General features: G+C 54.8%; 1 protein-coding gene across 4 annotated transcripts in view; it reads right to left on the bottom strand.

Annotated features, from left to right (window-relative positions):
- The window catches only part of TMEM266 (transmembrane protein 266), a 249,996-nt gene that overhangs the window by 75,199 nt on the left and 149,488 nt on the right, over positions 1-25,309 (bottom strand). For all 4 annotated transcript variants that reach the window (XM_061558546.1, XM_061558549.1, XM_061558550.1 and 1 more), the window contains one exon: positions 1,252-1,367. In XM_061558546.1, coding sequence (XP_061414530.1) covers positions 1,252-1,367 — 116 coding nt within the window. The remainder of the gene's footprint in view (positions 1-1,251; positions 1,368-25,309) is intronic.

Genomic DNA, 25,309 nt, shown 5'->3' with positions numbered 1-25,309 from the left:
GTGCAAGTGGGGAGCGGTAGTGCAGCGGTTAGCGCGCTGCGCTACGAACCTGGCGACCCGAGTTCGATTCCCGCTCACGGCCAACACCACCAGTGACGATTATCTGAACTGGTCCTGGGCCTCCCCTAGGTCGACTCAGCCTGAAATGAGTACCCGGTGCGGTGTGTAAACATCGCCACTGGGGAGACAAAGGCGGTCGGGCGTGGTGCTGGCCACCCACCCCCTCGTGTACCGTTCCGGCCTTCATAGGTGCTCGCTAACAGCACTTGCCCCTACAGTCTGTTAAGGCTATACGGGGGATCTTTGTCTTTGTGTGTGTGCAAGAGCGCATATCGACGTTCTTCACCTGACTCCTGTGAGCGTGGTCCCAAATTACGGCGCGGCGAGGGCATAAATCTGGAAGCTGTGACCAGCGGCAGAACACGGAGCCATGAAGGATGCAATCGATCCCCCCCCCCCCCCCCCCCCCGGACGTTTTGAAATAAAATTAAATTAAATTTCACCTCTTGAAACCGGTATTGAAGATGTTGGCCAAAACGGAACGGTACGGACGACGCGACCACAACTTACTCAGCGCGCAGCCATCTCTGCTCCTTGCCGTAAAAAAAAAAAACACAGGCGTTCTCAAGGCGTGCGAGCGTGAGTGAGCACATTTGTGTGCGCGTGTGAGCGAGCGATGACGCGTGGACAGGTATGAGATAACAGTGAATAATATTCAATGCGGTCCTGGGCCTTCCCTAGGTCGACTCAGCCTCAAATTAGTACGGGACGGTGTGTAAACATCTCCACTCGGCGGCCGGGCGTGGTGCTGGCCACCCACTCCCTCGTGTGCCGTACCGACCTTCATTGATGTTCGCGAACAGCACGTGCCCCGACAGTCTGTAAAGGCTATACGGGGGATATTTTTCTTTGTGTGCACATATCCTGATCATTTCAGACCAGCGCAGTCCTACAACAGATGCCATATTCTCTCTCCGCCCGCTGCAGCAGAGGTGTATGGAATTTCAGCAGGACCTAGATCTCTGCATTGTTGAGATGTAGGTCCTGGTCAAGGTCGACGTTACCATTAATAGGCCAGAGCTCCCCTTTACTATTTGTGCTTTCAATTATTAACGACCTTGATGGTAGGCGGGCCCAGGTAAAGCTGCGTGGCCGGGAGTCAGGGCCAGTTTCTGTCCACCTGTGCGCAAGTGAGCGCGGCACGATGGAGCGTGAACTTGCGTGCGTGTGCGTTGCGCTTGGTCGACTCACCGCCTGCTCCTGGCAGATGTGCGTCAGCCTCTCCACCTCCTCTTCGGCCTGCTGCTTGACGCGCTCGCAGTGCTGCAGGATGAGCTCGTTCTCCTCCTTGATGGGCAGCACGTACGCTGCGCGGGGCGCACCACAGACACGCCCGGGTCGTTAGCGAGCGCGCAGACCGAACGAGCCGGAGCGCGCCCCCCGCCCCCCTCCCCACTCGATCGAAGTCGCGAGGCTCAACCTCCGGGCGGTGCTCGGATTGACGAGGGACCACCACGCACCACCGACCGTCGTGGGGCCGCGCGGGCTACGTCGTGGGCAGCAGAAGCAGCAGCCGAGGGGGCAGCGCAGAAAACATTTCCACCGTGATGCTGCTGGTGGTGGTGGGGCACAGTCCACAACCCACGACCCGGAAGGGTCCTCCTCCAGCAGTGGATTGATATCTTAGGGCAGGACGTATTTTAAACCAATCGCTGTCCACGGTGATTACATGAATCGCCGTGGACAGCGATTGAACTCAGGATGTTATGACAGTCGGGTGCGCCAACTGCTTCATCTCCACGACGACCCCCCCCCCCGTGCATCCGACATCAAGTGTTGTGGCAAATCCTGTGAGGGTGCACTCTAATGATCATGAAGGCACACAAGGGAGTGGGGGGGCAGAATCACACTTGGCTGCCTTTGTCTCCCCAGTACTGATCGTGATGCCACCATGCCTAGGGGAGGTGCGGGACCAGTTCTGATATCGCTCGCCACCGATCAATCGATGCCTTGGCCAGGAATGGAACTCGAACCGCTTTCTATCGCAGCTGCAGCGCGCTAACCGCAGCGTCAACGCTCCACCACCACATTCGCACACAAAGACAAAGATCCCCCGTGTAGCCTTAATAGATTGCTGGGGCAAGTGCTGTTAGCGAAGCAAGCACCAATGAAGGCCGGTAAGGCACACGAGGGGGTGGGTGGCCAGCACCACGCCCGGCCGCCTTTGTCTCCGAAGAGGAGATGTTTTTACACACCAGGAACTCATTTGAGGCTGTGTCGACCTAGGGGAGGCCCAGGACCGGTTTAGATAATCGTCACTGGCGTTGGGCGTGAGCAGGAATGTAAATCGGGCCGCTGAGTTCGTAGCGCAGCTCGCTAACCGCTACACTCCCACACACACACGCGCGTGCACACACACACACGCGCGTGCACACACACACACGCGCGTGCACACACACACACGCGCGTGCACACACACACGCGCGTGCACACAGACACGTGCACACACACACGCGCGTGCACACACACACGTGCACGCACACACACACGCACGTGCACGCACACACACACGCGCGTGCACACACACACGCGCGTGCACACACACACACGTGCACACACACACGCGCGTGCACACAGACACGTGCACACACACACGCGCGTGCACACACACGTGCACACACACACGCGCGTGCACACACACACACACACGCGTGCATACACGCACACACACACACACGTGCACACACACACGTGTGCGCGTGCACACACATACGTGCACACACACACACACACGTGCACAAACACACACGCCCGTGCACACACGCACACACGTGCACACACACGTGCACACGTGTGCGCGCGCACAGCCGGCAGTATCCACTCGGGGACAGACCTTTTTAAAACGCTTCTTGGACTGACGTGCAGCCTCATTTCCTTTGCAGCGGCATCCACTCTCCTTCAAATAATAATGCGTGCTGAATTATACAGCCTGGGTTTCCCTGAAGCAGGGGGCGGGGAGGGTGGAAGGCGGTGCCCCCCCCCCCCCCCATTTCAGCAGCCGCGATGAGCTCCCCGGTGGCTCGCTAGCTGGGGCATTGGCTGGCAGTCACGTTTATATCTTGGCTTCTTGCAAACAGCCCGCGCACATTTGTTCGGCGTGGAATTCTGTCCGGGTTTTTTTCTTCCACAATAATAATAATAATTAAAAACGCATTTCGTTAAAACCAAGACAATATGTTAAGGGGCTGCGTATATATATATGCATTGTTGTTGTTGTTGTTAGCTTCGTACAGGTGCCGGTGGTGTAATTCACACTCATCTCTACCGAACGTGTTCGCTAGAAAAAGACGCGAGCGGTTGGAATTTTCGGGGGCTGAGAAGCAGATTCGTTCCGTAACTCGACGGGCCATCGGTTGGAGGATGGTGGGGCGGTTAAGAGGGATGGGGGGGGGGATAGGTGCCAGGTGACAACTCAGGTGTCGGAATGGGAGCGCGCGGCGATGGTAATTAAAGTAACGCTGTCAATCAGACGACCTCACCCAAACACGCAGGCGCGAGATACTCATTAAGTAAGAGGACATCAATCAATCGACCGAAATTGCACGGGTGAAAGAAAAAAAAAGTCGCTCATTAGCACGAGGCGAATGGAAATTCCGACGTAAATATTTAAAGTGGTAAGCCCGAAAGAAAAAAAAAATCCGTTATGGGAATGACTTCCCCCATGCGTGCGTGGAAAGAGAGAGAGGGTGCGTGGCTGCTCTGGTCTGGGGGCATTGTTAGTGGAATATTGCTGCACGTGCCGTTTCTTTTCCCACCCTCATTGCCAATGCTGGAACTATTCAGCACTTCCTCCGTACTACGGCAGCAGTCGGAGCAAACAACTATCTCGCCTTGCAACTCCGTGTGGGCTCCTAGCACGGGGTGGGTTGGTGCGCCGTGGTATCGTGAGAGGTGGAGGCCACTTGGGGAGGTCCTCATCATCGCGGATGATGATGATTATGCAACTTGATGGCCAAATGGTTATAGCAATTACCATAATATTTATTTACACGAGCTAAAAGTTTGGATTATCTCCCCTTATTCGACACGTGGTCATTCTCTAGGCACTCTGCTTTCCTAACCCAATTAAAATGTATATTTGAATAGGAATTGGCCAATACAGTAGGCAGGAGCCCTCCTGAAAATTGAGGTGAAGGCTTCTAGGACGAAGAATGAAATCGGTGTGACCGTTATGGGTGGAGGGGGTGCTCACACTGCACCCAGCCATCCGAATTCGAGTCTCAGCCACGGCTGCTGACGTCTAGTGGCGAGCGATACCCGCAAAGTTCCGACTTCACCAGCTCATGCTGACCAGCACTCGCGAAGCCTTTGGTCAAATAACGATCTCGACTGGCTCGGCGCCATTGGGTTTGTCCGTCAGCCGGTTTAACAAAGGCATTGTACGTTTCCTGACGATGCAGTTGCCATTGTTGCCACTTCAATGCAAGGACACATGGGACAGACGCAAATGTGGCTTCAGTCACGTTGCTGCACCTGACCCCGCTCTCAGCAGGCGACGGCTGCATTTTTTCTATCGCCCATTCCTCCAGCGGCGCTACGGACACGCGCACGCACACACGCACACACGCACGCGCGTGCGCACACACACACACACACGCATGCGCACGCACACACACACACACGCATGCGCACGCACACACACACACACGCATGCGCACGCACGCACACACACACACGCAACGATCGGCCGCTTCAGGTGCTCCCGCTGGAGCCATGACACGCACGACTTCATGCGCTGCCCCCAAAACGAGATGTCAGGTCACTGTTGCCCAGCCTCCCGTAGACGTGGTAGAGAGAGAGACCCGGGGCATCGATTGTGTCTGCCGCGCCTCCTCCCTCTTGCCGTCCCCTCCATGTTCCTCATCCCTGCACCCCCCACTCCCCCCACGTCTCCATACCGCTCCGCGCAGACCCCTCTCCATCAATTCCTCCCCACACCTCAACCTCTCCCCTATCCTCTTCCCTCCCTCTTCTTCCCTCCCTCTTCTCTCTCTCTCTCTCGTGGATGTCTCTGCTATGAAGAAGGGCCATCATTGCCCGAAATGCCACCTATTTGTTTCCATTTTTTGATGGAAACATGTTTCCATTTTTTGAACGGCATTGTATTGGACAGATGTGTTGAGATCGCGGTAATTGTGCTTGCGCGTCACTGCTAATGCAGCAGTAGCAGCAGCATCGTCACAATTATGTTTGTTTAATTCTCCGCAGACCGAGGTCGTCGTCGCCTTCGTCCCCACCATCAGCCAAGATCAATCCGCTGCTGGATGAAGGCCTCCCAATGCCATCACCACGCCGAGATTTGCCACGGGCCGACCTCGGCGCCTCTGGGATGGGCAGCAGACGCTCGATCGCGTCACCTTCTGAGCCGCAGCTAAAGGTAAAGGCGCGGGTGCAACGCGAAGGCTTTGGACACTCCTAGGGGAAAGGGGGCTCTATGTGCGCGCGCGTGTGGGTGTGCCACTCGACCCTAATTCACACTGACACGTCGCGCGGGCGACGTTGGGATCGCAACCAAAATAGCTTCTTGCCCAACGGTACCGGGACCAGCCACGGCGGCTTCTCCTGTCGGAAGTTTTAGCTTCGTTTCTCTCTTCATCATCCTCGTCGCCGTCCTCGTCGCTCGCCGACGGGGTGTGGGGGATGGAGGGGTGAGGGGGGGAGACGGGACGGGCGGTGCGGGTGCGGCAAAACGCCGCCGTGCGTCCACTCCGACGGCGCCGATTCCTCGGAGGCATCGGGAACGACCATCGCACCGACGAACGCGATTTGATTAAAGCGTTTTGTTTCAATGGGCATTAGTTTATCGCGCGTGGCTCAGTTTCACCGCTTGCTTTGCGAGGAACCCGACGAACCCCTGCGAACTGCACACCACGTGCGGCTTGAGCTCGGATGGCCGTAGAGTCATCCGAACTTTTTGTTAAGTTTTACTTTGTGATGCACACTTGGAAAGGAAATCCATTCGTCATCCCACCACCGGCGGTATTGAGCAAGTGAGTAAAATTCCGCTGCAAAGGCCCATTCCTTCAACGGGACAAACGACACCAACTTCCCATCAAGCACCGCAAGCCTCCCAAACGTTCGTAGCGACCGTGACGACCGCGACGATGATGGTGGTGTTGATGCTGATGATGCTGATGATGCTGATGCAGGCAATGTGGTGACACAGTGGCAAGGATTCGAACTCCTCGTGCGCCTCAACGTCTTGAGCTCGGGACACAACATCTGTCCGGTTTTAAAACCCAACCCACGTGAATATCTCCACTCCACCACCACCTCCCATTGCGCCGTTCGTGCCAACCGCTGCCCTCGCCACGTGACGCTCACAGCTGCGCGATACCAGAGGGGCCATTCGTAGCATCGATATAAAAAAACACGGCTTTTTTGTTGTTGTTGTTGTTGTTGTTAAACGGTAATGACCCTAAAGAGGCCCATTGTTGCTCCAGACTACATCCCAGTAATCGCCTCCTTGAACAAAAAAAAAACCCCAGCAGCTAATAAAGCACGATCCTGCTAATGGCGCGGTAATGCCGACTCGTTTCACTCCTGTGCCATTAACGGCGAGTGACTGACAGAGGAATACTTCGCTTGAAAGGCGTCAGATTAGGGGCCTAATTGGGTGTAAAATCGCAACGACTTCGGTCCGCGCTCGCTCGGCGGCGGGATTAGGAAGTGGGGGTGGGTGGGAGGGAGGGAGGCGAATGTCGCAATCGCCGCGGCAGAACGATAATCCCCACCGAGTCGAACTCACGACGAGCGGCGGAGTGACGACGTCTGCACCCACCCACCCACCCCCCTTTGCTCCGTTCCGCTACGTAAACAGCACGTGGCGCTGCCACCACCGCCGCCGCCACCGCCGTTCGTCAGGCCCCGCGCGTCAAATTAATCAGCGCAAAAAGAACCGGCGGATTCGTGGCAACCCCGAGCCCCCTCTCCCCCCTCCTCTCCCACACCCCTCCCGGTCATTTAATCAAAATACAACCGCGTCGCTCCATGCGCGTGTGCAAGGAGGTCGTGGGTTCGACCCCGACCCCGATGCCTGCTGTCATATTTGGAGTTTGTGTGTCTCTCTTTTCGTCGTCGCGTGGATTTTTTTTTCTGGATCCTCAGCATTTAAGAATCAAGATTTTTAAAAAAAATGAGAATTTGACTGATATCAAGTTCCACGTCATGATGATAAGCTCACTTGGTTGGGCTATCATTTGTGATGGCCAGGTCGCTTCTGAAAAAGAACCACACAACTCAGTGGGCCTTACCTGGTACAAAGAAAAATAGTAGTAGTAGTAGTAGTTTGGGCACGTGTTGTGCGTCGTTCACAGCCAGTGAGCCCGCGAGCCTCACTGCCCGACCCGCTGTGGGGTTGTCCCAGCGGGTCAAGGTGACAACCAGGAGAGAGAGAGAGCGTTTTGTCAGACAAGGTCAACGAGGTTGTGAGCAGACGGGAACCTTTCGGAAGGCTGTGGGGAGCGCACGCCACGGGAACCGATACTTTATCCTGGGCAGGTGCCCCCCCCCAACCCCACCCATTGCCCCCGACGTCCCCGGCCCACACCAATATCTTTTATTTATCCCAGGCACTGCCACCCCCACTCCACACTCCCCACTCAAATCTGTGGTGGGTAATGAAAATGAATGTGCCGTGCATTGTTAATGACCGACCAAGCACGGCCGTGTCATCTTCGGCATGAGTAATGCGGCCGGCAGCGAGAAGGAGCAGCAATCGTCCGTGCTGCCGGTGTCAGCGTGACACCCGCGCACGGACCACAGAGACGCCGTGGTTCTGTAGTGACTCGGGAATTTTAGACTACGGAGGCGTGCGATGTTTGCATCGATACCAGCGTGTAGACTACACACGACAGCAGGGTTATTTATTGATGATCAGCCTGCAGACTAAAGTGCCACGCAGTCTGCATTGCAACCCGAGGATGGGATAGAGCCGCGGGCGGTGGCGTCTATGCTGCAGCACGTGGCCGCCTGTAACCCAGCCCTGTGGAGGCAGCAGCCAGGGTTGATGGATCACCGCGCAGAAGTTGTGAGACTCCCTTCGCGTGGGCGTCGAGGTGCCCGCAGGAGAAAGCAGTACAGCAAGTGGACCCATCGCCACCTCCGCGTGCTCCAGTTTCTTCCCGTGACGTTAGGCCCGACACGTTGGGCCTGACGGTTCCAAGCGCAAGCCGACGTTGGCTCAACGTCGGCAAGTTTTACTGGGTTGCTTCGAGCAGGGGAAACACCGTCGGCATCCGCTGAACGCGAAGTGTGTTTGCGGGAATTGTTGTTGTCTGCTGAACGGGGTTGTGTGTTTGGAAGGGGTGAGGTTGTTGTAGGGAGCGGTAGTGTAGCGGTTAGCGCCGCTGCGCTATGAATCCGGCGGCCCGAATGCGATTCCCGCTCACGGACAACGCCAGTGACGATTAACCGTACCGATCCTGGGCCTCCCCTAGGTCGACTCAGCCTCAAATGAGTACCTGATGAGGTGTGTGAACATTGCCACTGGGGAAACAAAGGCAAACGGGCGTGGTGCTGGCCACCCACTCCCTCGTGTGCCGTGCCGGCCTTCATAGGTGCTCGCTAACAGCACTTGCCCCAACAGTCTGTTAAGGCTACACGGGGGTTCTTTGTCTGTGTTGTTGCCGTGGAATCGCACGCGAGGCTGTGATGAACGCACATTTTGATCGCCTCGGCACCGACAGATGAAGCGTTGTGCGTTTAATTATCGCTTGTGGAATTTATAAAACAAAGGCAGTAATCCAGGTTTTTATTTCCCCAAGGCAACCAAAACATCTGCTGACATTTTATTGGGGGGGGGGGGGGGGAAATCGACGCACATATATTAAAAAAATGTATACGTAAATGCCTTTTCGAAATAGCCAAATGTAATGGGTGTATTATAACCAATTGGACAATACGTAATTGTATAGTGACGAATAGGTGGTCATAATAATAAAAATAAAAACGACCACTATTAATAAAGATGCTAAGTGCTTCTATTTTCATCATGCCAGGTGGGTCTGCGGCCGAGTGAGTGGCTCGCAATAGGAAGGGCATGAGTTCAACTCCTGAGTGGAGTTTGTCTCAGCCCATCATCTCTCTGGGGTCCATAAAGTGCAGCACCACTTTACGGGGAAGTCACCAATGGTTGTGCCATGTAGAGTTTTGTCCCGTGGAGAGGTTTACCCCCTCCCTGCCCATAGGAATGTGGAATTCCCACTCCAAGCTCAGGGTTGTAAATTGGATGGGCGCACCAATGACTCAATGTTCATTTGGGCAGGACATTACCAGGGCGTGGCAAATCTGGAGGTCGGTATGTCTGGAGGACCCATCCTAGACCACTCCACCAAAATTAACGAAAAATGAAGTGTGATTTGCATACTTATGGTATCGAGGTTATGCTAATGAGGTCCAAACAGAAGGCATCTCTAAGCGGATAGTGCCAGCGTCTCAGACCCAGTGCTGCTTACCCACTCTATCATTTATAATATCTCAGCAAGATGGGCGCCCCCGTTTTAAAATCATACGTTGGATAGGAATACATTGTTTATGTGTGTCTCTCTTGATCCGGTCGCATTACCTCACGAGCCGAGCCTTGAACGTGATTGTGCTGGATATGGCGATCGTTATTTAACGTTACTGTGGCAGATATTACAATCGCACGTAGCCCTGTATCGTTCCCGTTCCGTTGTGATGTGCGCTGAAATAAAAACGGATTGATTGATCACGTGGGTTGCCGTGGGATCGACACGCCGCACGAACAGTGGGAAGGGACACTGCGCACAACGGGCACGGAAGGGAGCTGTTCATGTGTTTCCTTCAATCGAGTTGCCATTGACCACAATTCATAGCCAGGAGCGAATTATCGGCATAGAAGAAAATGAATGTGCTGAACCTGGACTTGAACAGGAACAGAGGGTCTACATCATGGGAGCTCCTTTGCCAGTATAAAATATGATAATAGGGTTTTCCCCTTTTTTCTGGCAACAGAACAGGTGTTAAGATGTTAAAAACACCAAACTGAAATCTTTTACGAGGAATAATGTCTGCATTAACCATAATGCTTGTGGTCAGAATGCAAACAAAAAACATACTCTGATAATATATGCATTGTCTTTGAAACTGATTGGTCCATACCAGAGACAGCTTTCTTTTAGTACGCCTTTTGGCGTCCTCTGGTCTAACACCGTTTGAGACGAGGCTCAAAAGAAAGCTGTCTCTGGTGTGGACCAATCAGTTTCAAGAACAATGCATGTATTATCAGATAAAAAAAACTTTTGCATTCTGACCACAAGCATTGTGGTTAATGCAGACATGATTCCTTGTAAAAGGTTTCAGTTTGGTGTTTTAACATCTTGACACCTGTTTTGTTGCCAGAAAAAAAGACGAAACCCTATTATCAGGAACAGAGCGGTTTGGAAGTAAAAAAAAAGGAATATTTTGGATAGAGGGGCGGAGGGGTGTGGAGGAGAATTCCAGACCTTGGGGGCAACAGCTGGAAAGGAGCCACCATCCCATTGCGCCGAGTATTGTTTGCGAGTTTCGCCAGAAGGCACTGGTCGCTCGAGTGTGAGAGAGAGAGCGCGTGGGGGGCTGGAGCAAGCGCCAGGTGAGAGGCAGCAGAGTGCGCGGAGCCAAGTGGAGAGAGAGATGAGAGGCGCGAGGCCAGAGAGCGAGTGCGATCCCGCGGCTGATCCGGGACTGGATTGTGGGCGAGTCAGCAGAGGGGAGGGGGTGGGTAAGGTGGTGGCGGCGATCTGGGCACGGGCGCACGGCGCGAGCGACGCGACCCTCGTTGAACGGGGCGCGGTCCGAGCGACGGACTAATCCGCGCCGACGACGATGACGACGACGCCGATGCGGTCGGGAGGCGCGCGCCGTTTAAGGCGGACCCGTGGGAGAGGGCACGGTGAGCGGCGGACGAGAAGGGGCGCAAGCGAGGGAGGGATCCGGGCAGAAGAGACGCCAAGCACAGTGCGCGATCAATGGGACCAGACATCTGCCGTCAGCCTTCTATTTAAAGCTCAGCGGCGGGGCGCTGAGGAATTGGTGTTGGGATTGGTGTTAGGTGGGAGGGCGAATCAGGAGCGCCCGGAAAATATCAGGCAGGCTCCCCGGGGGAGCGAGCGAGCGGATACAATCGCGCTGGCAGGACGCATGTTCTTCTGTCAGAGGCATTGGCCACGGATAACAGCCGCGCTAACGGCCACAGCAACCCCCCCCCCCCCTTTCATCCGGAACCACCCGGGCCTCATTAGCTACGCCGTGTTCCTCTCGTTTTCCACCGCCGGCACCGCCGCCGCCGCCACCGCCCCGCCTCTCCCTCCGGCGTTTACCCAGCGAACGCCGTTCCCATGAATATTGATCAGAGGGAGAGCCTGCGATGAGGGCTTCCGTCCTTGCCCAGAGGAAGGGGGGGGGTGCGTTCGGCGACGGCGGCCCCCGCATCGGGCCGCAATTTGAGGGATCAGAGCGCGTGGCCTCGCGACCACGGGGCGGTGATTAGGTCGCGACCTCTGAGGTCGCCCGCCGAGACCAAAGGCGGCCGTGGGGAGGTCTCGAGACGCCGCCGCAGCAGCAGCAGCAGCCGCAGCAGCAGCAGCAGCCGTAGCAGCAGCAGCAGCCGCAGCAGCAGCAGCCGCAGCAGCAGCCGCAGCAGCCGTAGCAGCAGCAGCAGCCGTAGCAGCAGCAGCAGCAGCAGCCGCAGCAGCAGCAGCAGCAGCCGTAGCAGCCGCAGCAGCCGTAGCAGCAGCCGCAGCAGCAGCAGCAGCCGTAGCAGCAGCAGCAGCAGCCGCAGCAGCAGCAGCAGCAGCCGCAGCAGCAGCAGCAGCCGTAGCAGCCGCAGCAGCCGTAGCAGCAGCCGCAGCAGCAGCAGCAGCCGCAGCAGCAGCAGCAGCAGCAGCCGTAGCAGCAGCAGCAGCAGCAGCAGCCGCAGCAGCAGCAGCAGCCGCAGCAGCAGCAGCAGCCGTAGCAGCCGCAGCAGCAGCAACAGCAGCAGCCGCAGCAGCAGCCGCAGCAGCAACAGCCGCAGCAGCAGCAGCAGCAGCAGCCGCAGCAGCAGCAGCAGCCGTAGCAGCAGCAGCAGCAGCCGCAGCAGCAGCAGCAGCCGCAGCAGCAGCCGCAGCAGCAGCAGCCGCAGCAGCAGCAGCAGTAGCAGCAGCAGCAGCCGCAGCAGCAGCAGCAGCAGCCGCAGCAGCAGACGCAGCAGCAGCCGCAGCAGCAGCAGCAGCAGCCGCAGCAGCAGCAGTAGCAGCCGCAGCAGCCGTAGCAGCAGCCGCAGCAGCAGCAGCAGCCGCAGCAGCAGCAGCAGCAGCAGCAGCAGCCGTAGCAGCAGCAGCAGCAGCAGCAGCAGCAGCAGCAGCAGCCGCAGCAGCAGCAGCAGCAGCAGCAGCGCAGCCGCAGCAGCAGTAGCAGCAGCAGCAGCAGCAGCAGCAGCAGCAGCAGCAGCAGCAGCAGCCGCAGCAGCAGCAGTAGCAGCAGCCGCAGCAGCAGCAGCAGCCGCAGCAGCAGCCGCAGCAGCAGCCGCAGCAGCAGCAGCAGCCGCAGCAGCAGCCGCAGCAGCAGTAGCAGCAGTAGCAGCAGCAGCAGCCGCAGCAGCAGCCGCAGCAGCAGCAGCAGTAGCAGCAGCAGCAGCAGCCGCAGCAGCAGCAGCAGCAGCCGGAGCAGCAGCAGCAGCCGCAGCAGCAGCAGCAGTAGCAAGCAGCAGCAGCAGCAGCAGCAGCAGCAGCAGCCGCAGCAGCAGCAGCAGTAGCAGCAGCAGCAGCCGCAGCCGCAGCAGCAGTAGCAGCAGCAGCAGCCGCAGCAGCAGCAGTAGCAGCAGCAGCAGCCGCAGCAGCAGCAGCAGTAGCAGCAGCAGCAGCCGCAGCAGCAGCAGCAGTAGCAGCAGCAGCAGCCAGCCGCAGCAGCAGCAGCAGCAGCCGCAGCAGCAGCAGCAGCAGCCGCAGCAGCAGCAGCAGTAGCAGCAGCAGCAGCAGCCGCAGCAGCAGCAGCAGCAGCCGCAGCAGCAGCAGCAGCAGCAGCCGCAGCAGCAGCAGCAGTAGCAGCAGCAGCAGCCGCAGCCGCAGCAGCAGCAGCCGCAGCAGCAGCAGCAGCCGCAGCAGCAGCCGCAGCAGCAGCAGCCGCACGCCGCCTCCCTCTGCACCCTCAATCCCTCGATGGCACTCCGTAAACGCGTCCCTCGCTTTGTGCTCGTCACTAAACCAAGTGCACACTCGGGTGCGCGCTCGCTCGCTCGCCAACAGAAAAGGTTTTGGTTGGTTTTGGTGGAATTGTAACTGTTAACAAAACAATTATGATATGATACCCCCTGATATCTGAGGTATTTGGCAAAAAAAAATCCTTCTCTGAGATTTACAATTGTAAGTTTGGCTGAACACTTTTCTGTAGCACGGCGACTGAGAAAATGCAAACCCCCCGCCCGTGCTGCGTTGTTTAAAACGATCACTTGCGGAGATGTCAGAAGTAGTTCGACGGTACCTGCCTCGGCAGGCCGCCCTCCAAGACGGGAGCGGCGCACAGACATTCTGGCGCATGGCGTGACGCTGAAGAGATCAAGAAAGCATCGCCATCGTCACTGCTGTGAGACCTCAGCAGCGGGCGAGGCTCCAGCCGCCGGCGCTTGAGTCGATCCACATCGGTGGCACGGCAGCAGAAGGCGAGCCGCGCTCGTCATCAGAAAGTGGCGAGGTCAAATCCCAGTCGACGATCAACTGGCGAAGGTCGATCACTGTCCGATGGAAAGACTCGCCCCTTGGCATAGCAATGTGGAACTTTCCACCGCTGGCTCGAGGCTGTGGACAGGGAGCCGAGGGCTGACCCCCCCCCCCCCACCCAGGCTCAGCTGAGCCGGGGAAAACCGCGTACACTTTTGTTCCACTCTTCTGGGCTTAATACCGAGGGGGGCTGCAGGTGATAAACGCACGGAGCCGTTGACAGCGCGGCGGCGCTAATGCACCCGGGGTGGTAATTGTGGTTAACCTCGCTCTGTGGGCACGACGCGGTGAGTGGGGGCTGTTCGGCGTGGCAAGGGTGGGGGGGGGGGGTTGCGTGGGGGTGGGGGCTGCAGTGAACCGGAGGGCCGCATCGTCCGGTCTCCTTCGCAGAGAGAGACGGCGTCGCCACTCACGTTTCGCCGCTTAAAAGCGAACAGAATTTATATTCGCGGCCAGGCATCAAGAATGCACGTGGCAGCAGAAGGGGGGACCGCGTCACTCTCCTCTCCGCAGGCGGCGATGGAAGTCACGTGGGATCAGCGCTCTGTTCTGCGACGCGGCCTTCATGTCCTCCCCTCGTGGACCCGGTAAAAGGGGGGCTGCCTTTTATCGTGTTCCTTTTGTGTGTGTGTGTGCGCGTCCACTCGCGCTTGCTGACATCTTGATGGGGTTTTTTTATTTGTTTGTTTCTCAAAAGATTGCTGAACGTGCAGTTTCCGCTCCCTTTTATGTCCACTTTTGTTCTTCTTTGAGAAGGTTAACGGAAAGTCGTCGTTTTTTTTTGTTCTTCTCCGTACAAGACGGTTCACGTGACAAAAACAAGACTTTAGGTGCAAAAGTTATTTACGGTATTTTGTATGTGTATGTGTGTGCGTTAAGGACGTGAAGGACGCTACTGTGCAGTTGGAGGCAGACGCACTCCAGCAACAACGGAGGGCAGAGGAGCGACGCTCACAACAACGAGCGGAGCGCCGGGTGGCTGAAACACAGCACGTTGATCCAGTAGGGGGGGCACAGGCGGTGCATCGGCCAGTCATCTCAGTCATTCAACCCATGGCACTTCGGTCTGTCTCGTGACCTCCTGCCAGCGGGTTTTCGACACTGCACGTGGCCTTAAAGTGCACTTAGCCTGGCACACGCGCCTTAGTCACGTCAGCGCCACTTAATGGCGAATGGCGGTTGTTGTTGTGCGTTAATCTATGTACAAACCGAGTTGTTCACTGAGTTGCGAGCCGGAGAAACGATTAGTGGCTTGGAAATATTCAAAGTGTGAACACGGAGACCGAGAAAATGAATGAAATACCGACCAATGTGACTCAAAAGGCAGAGTCTGGATTGCACACGGCCAGGGCAAAATGAACCACGGTACCGTCTGCAATACCAGAGACTCGGAGCAGACTCGCGGTGAGAACAAAGCCCACCTCGCGTTATCAAGCACCGATTGTCATCCCCGAAATACAACACGATGCAAGACGCAGTATCGGCCAACCGGCATGAAAAGTATACAAAATCTGGATATGCGGAAATCTAAAAAAAGAGAGTTATATAATAATGAAGGTGTGTTCGCGGTTTCAAATCTGTCGAGTGTGCAGGCGGTGTAACTGCACTGAGCCCCGTGCGTCGGAAGGACCCAGGTGCCAGGGTATGAAGAGCGTCGGGTGGAATTTGCACACCAGGGCCCATGCCATCCACGCTACGCCACTGCGTGTTAGTAACGAAAAATGAATGTCCATTATTGGAGAACCCACGCCGCTAGAAAGTGGTTAACCCTTACACCCATTACTGTCAAGTACAAAGGCCTCATCTGCTGAGGGATGTTTTGCCCTGCGGTTATATTTCAATCTATGCAATTATTACAAAACTAGATAAGAACGTAGACGGTATACGCTGCTTTGCATGGCCACAAATAAATACATTTGTGGCCATGGTTCCCCCGAAGCGCTGGCAGTAAACAACCCGAGCCTTGAGACCGTGCCACGACCTTCCACTTCGGGTTGCCACCACGGTGGAGAGATGTGAACTACCTCACTTGGTATACAGGGGGTCGTGGTTTCGATCCCGACCCTGAGGCCTGTATATTTTGGGTTTGCGTGTTCTCGCCGTGTTCACGTGGATTCTTCTCCGGGCCCTCCGGCTTTCCATCCAGATTTAACAATCAACGCGCGTTTAGAGTATTTGGCGACTACACATTTCCACGTGATAAGCCACTTCATTGCGCTGACATTTGTGGCCAGAGAGTTTCTTAAAAGAGCTACGTAGCTCAGTGGGCCTTACCTGATAGAAATAGAAATAGTTCATCGTTTTTTTCGAATTCATCGTTAAAAAAAGAAAACCACGGCATGCCATGGGAAGAGAAATCTCTCTCTCTATCGGAAGAGGTGAGAACAGGTTGCATATACATCGTCTCGCGTGGCGAAGTCGTATTATTATTACTATCATCATCATCATGATCATTGCTCACCCGACAAAAACCAGCACTATTAATGCCCGGGTAAGACTTACCCATTAAACCAGGACGACTAACTCATAATGCTGAGAAAACCAGGACAGGTGGCAACTCCTGGGTGCCACACGCGCAGAGCCCACTGCCTCTTCCTCCTCCTCCGCGTTGTCCCACCGCTCGCCGGCTCCCCGCACAACGGCCACGACAGCTTCTTGCCCGGGCGTGGGAGTCCTCATTTATTTATTTTCAAATCAAAGTCATCCGCTATCCTCCCTGGAAATTAATTTAATTAGAGGTTGGCTTTGTACTTGGCTTTTCCTTTTCAACGGTCTTCTATTGTCGCCCGCAGCGTCTGCTGTCGCCAACTCGTATTGCGGCCGCGCGCGGTACCGCTTTCCTCCGAATCCAGGGGCGGGGGGGTTGGGGTTCGAGGGGGGGGGGCAAAGCGCGGCGAGGGGCGTAAAATTCCCGCAAAATCCTCAGCTCGGCCACCTGAACCGCGTCGCGTTCAGCAGGTGGCGAGGCTTATTAATAACCGCACGCGCGGGCGATCGTGCGGCGAGGAGTTGTGGGGGTGGGCGGTGGAGGAGGTGGGGGTGGAGGCGCAGGGTAGAGGGGGGGGGGTTCTTGGCTGGTGCCTGGGCCCACCGCAGAATCAGCAACAGCGCGCGCACGCGACCCGCGCCGGCGGCCAGATCGCCGAGGGAGAGAGACTGTCGCCTTTCTGCCAAAAGTGCTCTCCAGGAAATTCGAGACAAAAGGGCGAGCCCGCGATGGAAACGCTCTTAACAAAAAAAAATTCGGTTTTTTTTGTGTGTGTTCACATTTCGCCGGCCGCATTGATATTACGGGGAAAACCTTGAAGGCCCCTTTCAGCAGAGAGAGAGGCTGCCCTCGGAGCCATGATTTACGGGCGCTGGTTTATTCCTTCACATTTCTCTCTCGAGTGCAATGAAATTAAAATAATGATTAGGTTTCAGAATGATCACGATTTTGCGAGGATATTACATCTGCAATGTTTTTTTTGTTCGGTTTGCACGGCACTGCATCACGGGCGAACGCAATTACGCAACGTACAATGCGCCGTCGAACTACACGCTCTGTCAGTAGCAAAACGAGCCATTAATCATGTATGTGATTATTAAATACCAAAGTAATAGCCAATAGGAAGGGAACTAAATGTATGATGGAATTAGAAGTCCCCTACATTAGTTATGTTGCTCGCAGCGTTCGTGCGATCCGGCGCGGAAGCCCGGAGCTCGCACGGAGCTAAAAGTGGACCAGATAAAAAAAACAACTAAGAAGGTGACAGCATGGTTCGTAATAACGAGCAGGCTGCTCACGGAGAATACTGGGTGATTCAGTGGATAGGCCCGAGCAGGCCCACGACGCAATGCCGCAGCCTCCATACACGATGCAAACGTGGAATCAGCCGCAGTGTTTCGCGCTGGCGAGTGCAATCTGAAATTGGTCCCGCGGCTACCATCCCTCTTTCTCTGGCGCGGTGAAGCCCGGCCCAGCAACCTTTGTGACTGCCACGGGGTGGGGAGGTCTCCAGTCGACAGTGGATAGCAACAGGGATATATATATATGAACATTAGTCTGCTGTTTATTGTTACGTACAAAAGACAAACGTCTTTCAGACATTCACACGGGCGCACGCATGCCACCTCAATGGGCACCTGCCACGGATACGTCATAGCCAAGGCCCACAAGCCCTGAGGGCTGCAATGCATTCTGCCGTCGCAGCACGAGGCACGCCGCAGCGAGACCGGGCACACGCGCACCGGGTGATGTGTGAGCGGGCTGCACCGTGCGGCCGACATGTGGTCTATATGCACATCGGGGTTTTTATTACGTAGAGGAGCAAGTCGCATTGTGCTAGCCCATGCTAACGAAGCTGGACTGCGGTGACGGTGGTGGGTTGGGTGGATGGGTGGGTGAAGGGGGTAGCGAGAGGAGATGAGATTGGCCCCGTATCGTCTAATCGTCCTGTACGCGTGTGCACGAGCTGCCGAGCGAGCGGGCGGGCGAGCGAGCGCCACGTCCGATTAAAATGCACCACGCGACCACAGCGACAGAACCCTCCATTACACGCGGGCGGGGAGAGAGACTAGGAGGGGTGGGGTGGAGGGGGCAACGGCTCGGCTCAGATGCACGAGATGGCTCTCCGTGTTTGTCTGATGCTGGGGGGTGGAGGGTGGCTTGTGCTGGCTGGGTGTGGTGGGGTATGGAGCGCGCGGAGAGACAGAGAGTGAGGGTGGAGGAGGTGGAGAGGGGCTAGGAGGGGAGCGTTAGCGGGGCGGGGAGTCGGCATGGGTGGGTGGGGGTGGTGGTGAAGACGGGGGTGGGGTAAAGAGGTGCAGAGGTGTGGTGGTGGAGGAAGGGGACGAGAGGGAGGAGGAGGAGGAGACATCGGTAACCGTAACAGCACAAATTGCACGGCTGGGATTACAGGGGATTGGTGCCGGGATTAGGGTGCAGGCGAGCGAGGCACCCCGCTCCTCCTCCCGCTCCGCACGCCCCACCATCTCTGATCCCGAACACGGATTACGCTCCAGCGACCGTGGGGGGACACCCCCAAGATGCACGCGGCCCGCACGGTCCGTGCTCCTCATTGGGCTCGCGGCCGCGACCATTCGCATGGGCGTGCCAACCGCGTGGGGAGACGGGGCGGACACGGGGGGGGGGGCGCGTTTATTGCTTCCCCTCTCTCCAAACGGCTCCCCCCCCCCCACCACCCGAACAATTTTACGTGAAAAAGAAATACTCGAGCAGCGCAGAGATGTCGTTCTTCCTGCCCCGCAGCTGCACGAAACGTATTTAACGATACGCTTTTGTTGAGATTATACTTTATGTTACGTGTGATTGGGCGGGGGGGGGGGAGAGGCACGCACGCACGCGTGCGGCCTTGTTCTTTATTTTATAATTGTCTGCACCAGAATTGCTGGCGGTGGAGCGGTGGCGCAGTGGTTAGCGCAATACGCGATGAACCCCAGCGAGCCGAGATTGGGTCGAGTCATAACCCCGAACCGGTTCCTGGGCCACCGCCTCTTCACCAACCGGCATTGACCAGCACGGTAAAGTATGGCGAATCAACGGCCATGAACGCCACAGGGCAAGGAGAAGCCTTCAGTCAGACGTGGACGGACAAGAGGCTGTAAATTGTTATTTTCTATTATCCTTTCATCATTATGATTGTTGTCGTTGCCACGTTCTTTTACCACTGCTATAAATTGAGAGGAAAAATGATTACCCTGTCCCCAAATGCTTATGGATTATTGGGCTGAATCTTCGTTTCATTATGACCCGTGTTTATGTGGGATGAATGATTTTCACGAAATAGCCACTGCCAAATACATGAGCCATGAAGTATGCATGTTCGGTTATGAACCGATGTTTGTCAATGACGATGCTGAAGTGTGTTTGACCCTGAAATGTTTAATGTCTGCAAATTATACAGTCTCAAGAAGAAGCTTAAAAAAAAGCAACCATGTCAAGGACGACACTTTCAAGGTCGTGGACAATTTCTCGAGAGGAGCGAGTTGTTTGGTGCCACTTATTGTCCACAACAAAAGCCGCAGTCGCAACGAGGGCGACGGGACGTGCGATATCGGTCATCACGGATGTGCAATTGAGCTCGCGTGGCATTCGTCGCGGTGTTCTTACATCGCAGGAGCTACGATCGCCACGACGGAAGGCGCTGTCGTGTCCCACGGACACACTCCTGGCGTGGAGTTTCACCGAACGACGGCAACGGGGTCGACAGCCGTCACACTGCCAAGCAGGCAGCTCGTATTCTCCGTTTTAATATGCCGCCCGCAGCAATGACCAGGGTGGCCTGCACGGTTCGCACCGGGGGGAACCACTGCCACAAAGGGTGAACGTGCTCACGCTGGGATGAGTACACCGCCACGCGCTGCGTCTCATGAAATAAAAAAAAAAATGTGTTGCTATCATCGTGCAAGGAAGACCTGCCTACTCACTTTGTATTTCTGTCTCGCGATTTTATGCTTTTTAACGTTACGCATCACCAGATTAGCATCGTTTTTTTCTGCGCTGTGTTTAGTTTGCTGTATTTCTCCCCCACTTCCGATTAGCACGGTTGGCTACGTACGCTTAGAAATAAGTTCAACTCACACGCATACACAAATAGGATTGTTCTTTCACAAGCAGTAAAATATTACTTCAAATGAGCTGGAACTGGCGACGCAGTAGTTTATGCACAATGCTATGAACCTGGCGACCTAAGTTCGATCCCTGGCCACGGCTAACAAATGGCGAGTGCCATCTGAACCGGTGCTGGACACGCGGCCTGTTACCAACCAGCGCTAACGAGTGAGGACGAAGGATGGTCAAACAGCTCCTATGATGGGCACAGCGGTGGGATGCCTTCACCCGTGCAAATCCCACCAATCAGCACAGTTGGATATGTACGGTGCGAAAGAAGTTCAACATACATACACACCCATACGTGTGATGGGAAAGAAACTCCCACAATGCTTTGCATGCCCTCTGTTGCCACATAGGTGGATGCTAACTCCCACTCCCTATCCCCGCTGTTTTAAAAGGGATTACGGTGCGGCTTGTTGATATTTTCTGGATTCTTCACAGTGACGCTTTGCAGCCTATATATTTAACATTCGGACATATTATTACATAGTTTGTCTCCATTACATTCAAAGCATCCTCCTCTTCGCGGAAAATAGGAGGGGCGGGGCGGGGGGGGGCAAGGAAATTGCGCACCGAGATGGAAGGAGCAGAAGGGATGTCAGCTCGCAACCGCACTGCTTCGTCTTCATCACAGCCAGCACTTCATTCCAGGCGCCGGCAACGTTCTTTCGTTTTATTTTTTTTGTCCTCCCCTTGCGTCGCGCGCGTGAAAGTAGACGCGGCCCATAACCTCCGCTGCTAATTTATTTACGAGGCTCTGCAGGCTACTGGCGTGGACATTCCACCGCCCCCCCCCCCCGCGCCACACACCGCCGTTACCCCCAGAGCCGCGAATCCGTGTCGCGTGTCTCTCTTTCTCACGTGGCGCCATGTCACGTTTAGATACTTCACCACTTTTCTGTGCCCGTCTGGAATTGTTTAGGGGAGCACGGCAAGTAGGTCGTCAGACCCAACGTTACTTTTGCGTGAGTTTTATCCGTGCAAACAAAACAAAAAACGACAAATGCCGTTGATCCCGGATGACGCTGCACCACCTTTTCCGGTGTGTGCGTAGGTCGACTCGGCCTCAAATGAGCGCCTGGTGCGGTGTGTAAACATCGCCACTAGGGAGACAAAGGTGGCCGGGGCGAGGTGCTGGCCACCCACCCACCCACCTCCTCGTGTGCCGTTCACAGCCTTCATAGATGCTCATCGCTAACCGCACTTGCTCCTACAGTCTGTGAAGGCTACACGGGGGATCTTTGGGGAGCGGCGGTGTTGCGGTTAGCGCGCTGTGCTACGAACGCGGTGAGCCGAGTTCGATTCCCGCTCGATCCCAGCAGAGAATGGAAGCTAACCGGGGTTGAGCCTGAATAGTGCGTAGATGGGAAACCAAAGCCATGCCTCAATCAGGTGCTGTATCCTTCTGGGGGGGGGGGGGTGCTACGTTATCAGCAGAGGCCAGTGCATACAATTGCAATGTTATACGGTACTATGCTCCACCGGCTTTGCTGCCCATCTTCACTAACCAGCACTGGACCAGCATGGTGAAGTATGGTCAGCCAACCCCCAACACCCACATAGCTCGCCTAGGCCCTCATCCAGCAGTGAATTGAAAATAGGGGTTCTGTGTGTACGTACGCACGTGCGCAACAACAACACACACCCAGCCGTTCCCAAAACCCAGCTGTAAATGAAATGTTTAAAATCAAGACATCCAACATTTTCCCGTGGCAGCCTATTATTATTGTTATTCCACAGCGAGGGCAGCATATACATCATTCGTGACAGCAAAAAAAAAAACAAGCAGATGATATTTTCGCAAACCCCGTTCGAAATGTGTCTATCTGCGAGAATGATAATCGTCAGCACGGGTTTTTTGGGCTCCAACGGAGGGACACGCGAAAGGTTCTCCTCGCGCGAAGTTTACCGCGGCAGCCGCCTCTGCAAACTGGGCCGCAAAAATAAATGACACCCGCGGACAAGTGGCACGGCAACGTTTCTCTGCCTCGGGCAACCTCGTCACGGCACGTCCAACACGAGTCGAGGTATCTCTCGACTTATCCACGGGTGTTCCAGACAGATCTGATGTTTATTTTTTGCCCCCACCCCCACCGCAGTATTGATTAATATTCAATAAGATGCTCAAGGTAGTTTGTACAAAAAAAGGAAGATTAAAAATGCAAATGAAAACGGGGCACATCACAGGCTTAAGGGCTGTTTAATTCAAGCGTAGGTCTTTGGGAGCATAAACTATTAATAGAGCCAAGCCTGTTCGTGCCTTTGACATTTACAGAGAATGTCAGGCTGTCGCAGCATGGACAGAGTGGGCACTCATGTCGCCTGCTGCCGACAGCCCCCCCACCCACCCACCGCACCCCCAAAAAAATCCGCTGCGTTGCCCCCCGTACCCCCCCCCCCTCCCCACGACTCTGTCTCCCCTCCCCCTCGAGTTTCGCGCAGCCCGAGAATCCTCGCAAAGTGTCTCCTCCTGGAGGGCAGTAACGAGCGATGACGAGCGGTGAGGTGGCACGGTGACGTCGTCGAGTCCGAGTTATCCACCGATAAGTCGACGTCAATGCTGCTCAGGCTGTTGACGAAGCGTGTGAATACACAACAGTGGGCTCGGTTGTACTGTAATGTAGCAGGTGCGTATATTTAATGTAGTTTTATATATATGAAAAAAAGCCTCAACATTCGTCAATAGAAGTGAGGCCTACAAAGTCAAAGTATATAATAGGTGATGTTTTGGCTAATGTCCCATCTTCATAGCACATGACTTTGCTATGAAGTACATGAGTTTGCTATGAAGAAGGCCCATTTGAAGGACCATTGCCCAAAATGTGACACATTATATAATTTTCTCTCTGAATGCCACAGTGCTATTGATAAATGCGTTAAGTTGTTTTGTTTTATATTTGTGCTTGTGCACCACTGCCAATGCGGTGTCACCAAACAATATGCGTAACATACAACGCAGTGCAACTTTTATTTTGCATCGCAGCAAGAAAGAGAGAGAGGGAGAGAAATCCGAAACGCAACGTGAAAACAAACGGGTCTTAAGTCATGACCTGAACCAGGGCACAGTCCCAAATCCACGAAAGCTGAAAGAGGAATCCCCGACAGAATAATACCGAGGAGTTGCAGTGTGCAGTGGAACTCACTCTTGCTCGTGATGAAATGACGGGCGACACTTTGACCAACGCGTCTGCGATCTACCCAAGAAGCCACCAGGAGTCGTTCGCCAGTGGGACCCCAACCCCCCCCATCTCCCAGCCACCGTGCGGCCCACGCGAGGTAGAAGTCGCGCTTGGCCGTGGCCAGGTCGCCGATGGCGCGAGTGGGCAACTCTCCACGCTGTCAAGTGAGTCAAATCTTTGTTTGCGACCTTGTAAGATTACAAGTCTCTTCTTCGAGGGGGATCGATGATGAAGACAATTTTTCATTAAATTATACGAGACATACTCTTGTTTTTTTCGGTAAAGTCACGTAGGTAAAAAATACAATTTAGATTAATAAAAGTAAAATTAATTAAAAAAAAAATTGCTACGTGACTTTACCGAAAAAACCTAAGAGTATGAATCCTTGCAGTCACGAAAGCTTCAAATCTAGAATTATACGAGACAGCCATTAGGCATAATAATAATGTGAAATTGTGTCCCCTTTGCTAATCCACCGCTGGAGAAAGTGTCTCCTCCCTATGTCATGTTGGTCACGGGTACTGTTTCACCATACTTCACCAAACTGGTGAGTGCGGGTTGGTGAAGGGTGTTTTACAGCTCGGGACTTGCTCAGATGTCGCTCGCCACTGACCCTTAGCCGTGGCCGTGAATCAAACTCAAGTGGCCGGCTCCACGGTGCAGGACGTGCTGGACTACGCCACCGCTCCACCCCCAATAACCACATGGCTGTTATTCACTTTTATTTGAAAACGATTTCAAAACTATTCAAATGAGGAAAAGATGAGACCAGCAGCTGCAATTCAATGGAGAACAGCGGTTGCCGACGAATATGAATGACCCCGCAAAAGCTACAACCATAACATCATAATACCAGCGAACAACAACAATTGTCCATCTTCTCTAGCGCAGTCGCGTGGCAAGCCGTTTCACAAGGGCCCCGTGCAAACGACTGAAACGTCAGACGACGGTCGTTGGTCCGCTGCCGTGAGAATGTGGCGGAGCAGCGTCACTCGAGGTTCGTGAACGGGGGTGGGGGGCGGGGGTCGGGGTTCGGGGTGAGTCTTTGGAGTGAGCTTCCCTATCGACAGCAGCGTCTCGGTGGCTCATGAACGGTGACTCGTGAACGGCAGCAGCGTCTGGGTGGCCCGTGAGCGCCTGTGACAGGAGGCCGTTCCGGTCACGTGTGCCTGCTATGGCGAACACAGACGGTCGCCCGATCGCGCGACGCTTTCTGATGCGCTTCTGCGGCCGTCTGGAACGCTCTTCCTTCCGATATTAGAAAGCCACTGGGAGATATGCACTTGTAAAACAGGACCCTGCGGGGTGGGCTGGTAGGAACGAATAACCAAAGAATATAAACATAATGTATTATTACACTTGTTTAGCCAGGAAAGACCCACTGAGTCGAAAGGTTTTTGTAGGGTCTTGCCAAGTGTTTGCAGTAGGGGGCGATGTTGCTACACCTAATCGGACGATACGAAGGGAGAGTTTGAGGCCTAGTTCTAGGCTTTAAGCCTAGCTGTAGGCTTTAGGCCTGCTGTGAGTTAATTTTTTATTTAAATGTTTTAATTATTTATGTAAAAGCTTTAAATGTAAATGTTTCTATTTAAAAACATCAGGGAATGTAACATTGTTAAACATTAACTCCCTTTCACACACGCGGGGGTATGATACGAAGGGAGAGTTTGAGGCCTAGTTCTAGGCTTTAGGCCTAGCTGTATGCTTTAGGCCGCTGTGAGTTAATTTTTAATTTGAATGTTTTTATTATTTATGTA

Source organism: Lethenteron reissneri, chromosome 24 (assembly GCF_015708825.2).
Source record: "Lethenteron reissneri isolate LAM-NWPU_2019-01 chromosome 24, ASM1570882v1, whole genome shotgun sequence".
Lineage (NCBI taxonomy): Eukaryota > Metazoa > Chordata > Hyperoartia > Petromyzontiformes > Petromyzontidae > Lethenteron > Lethenteron reissneri.
The sequence above is the reverse complement of the archived record's forward strand: the minus strand, read 5'-3'. Positions and strand labels throughout refer to the sequence as shown.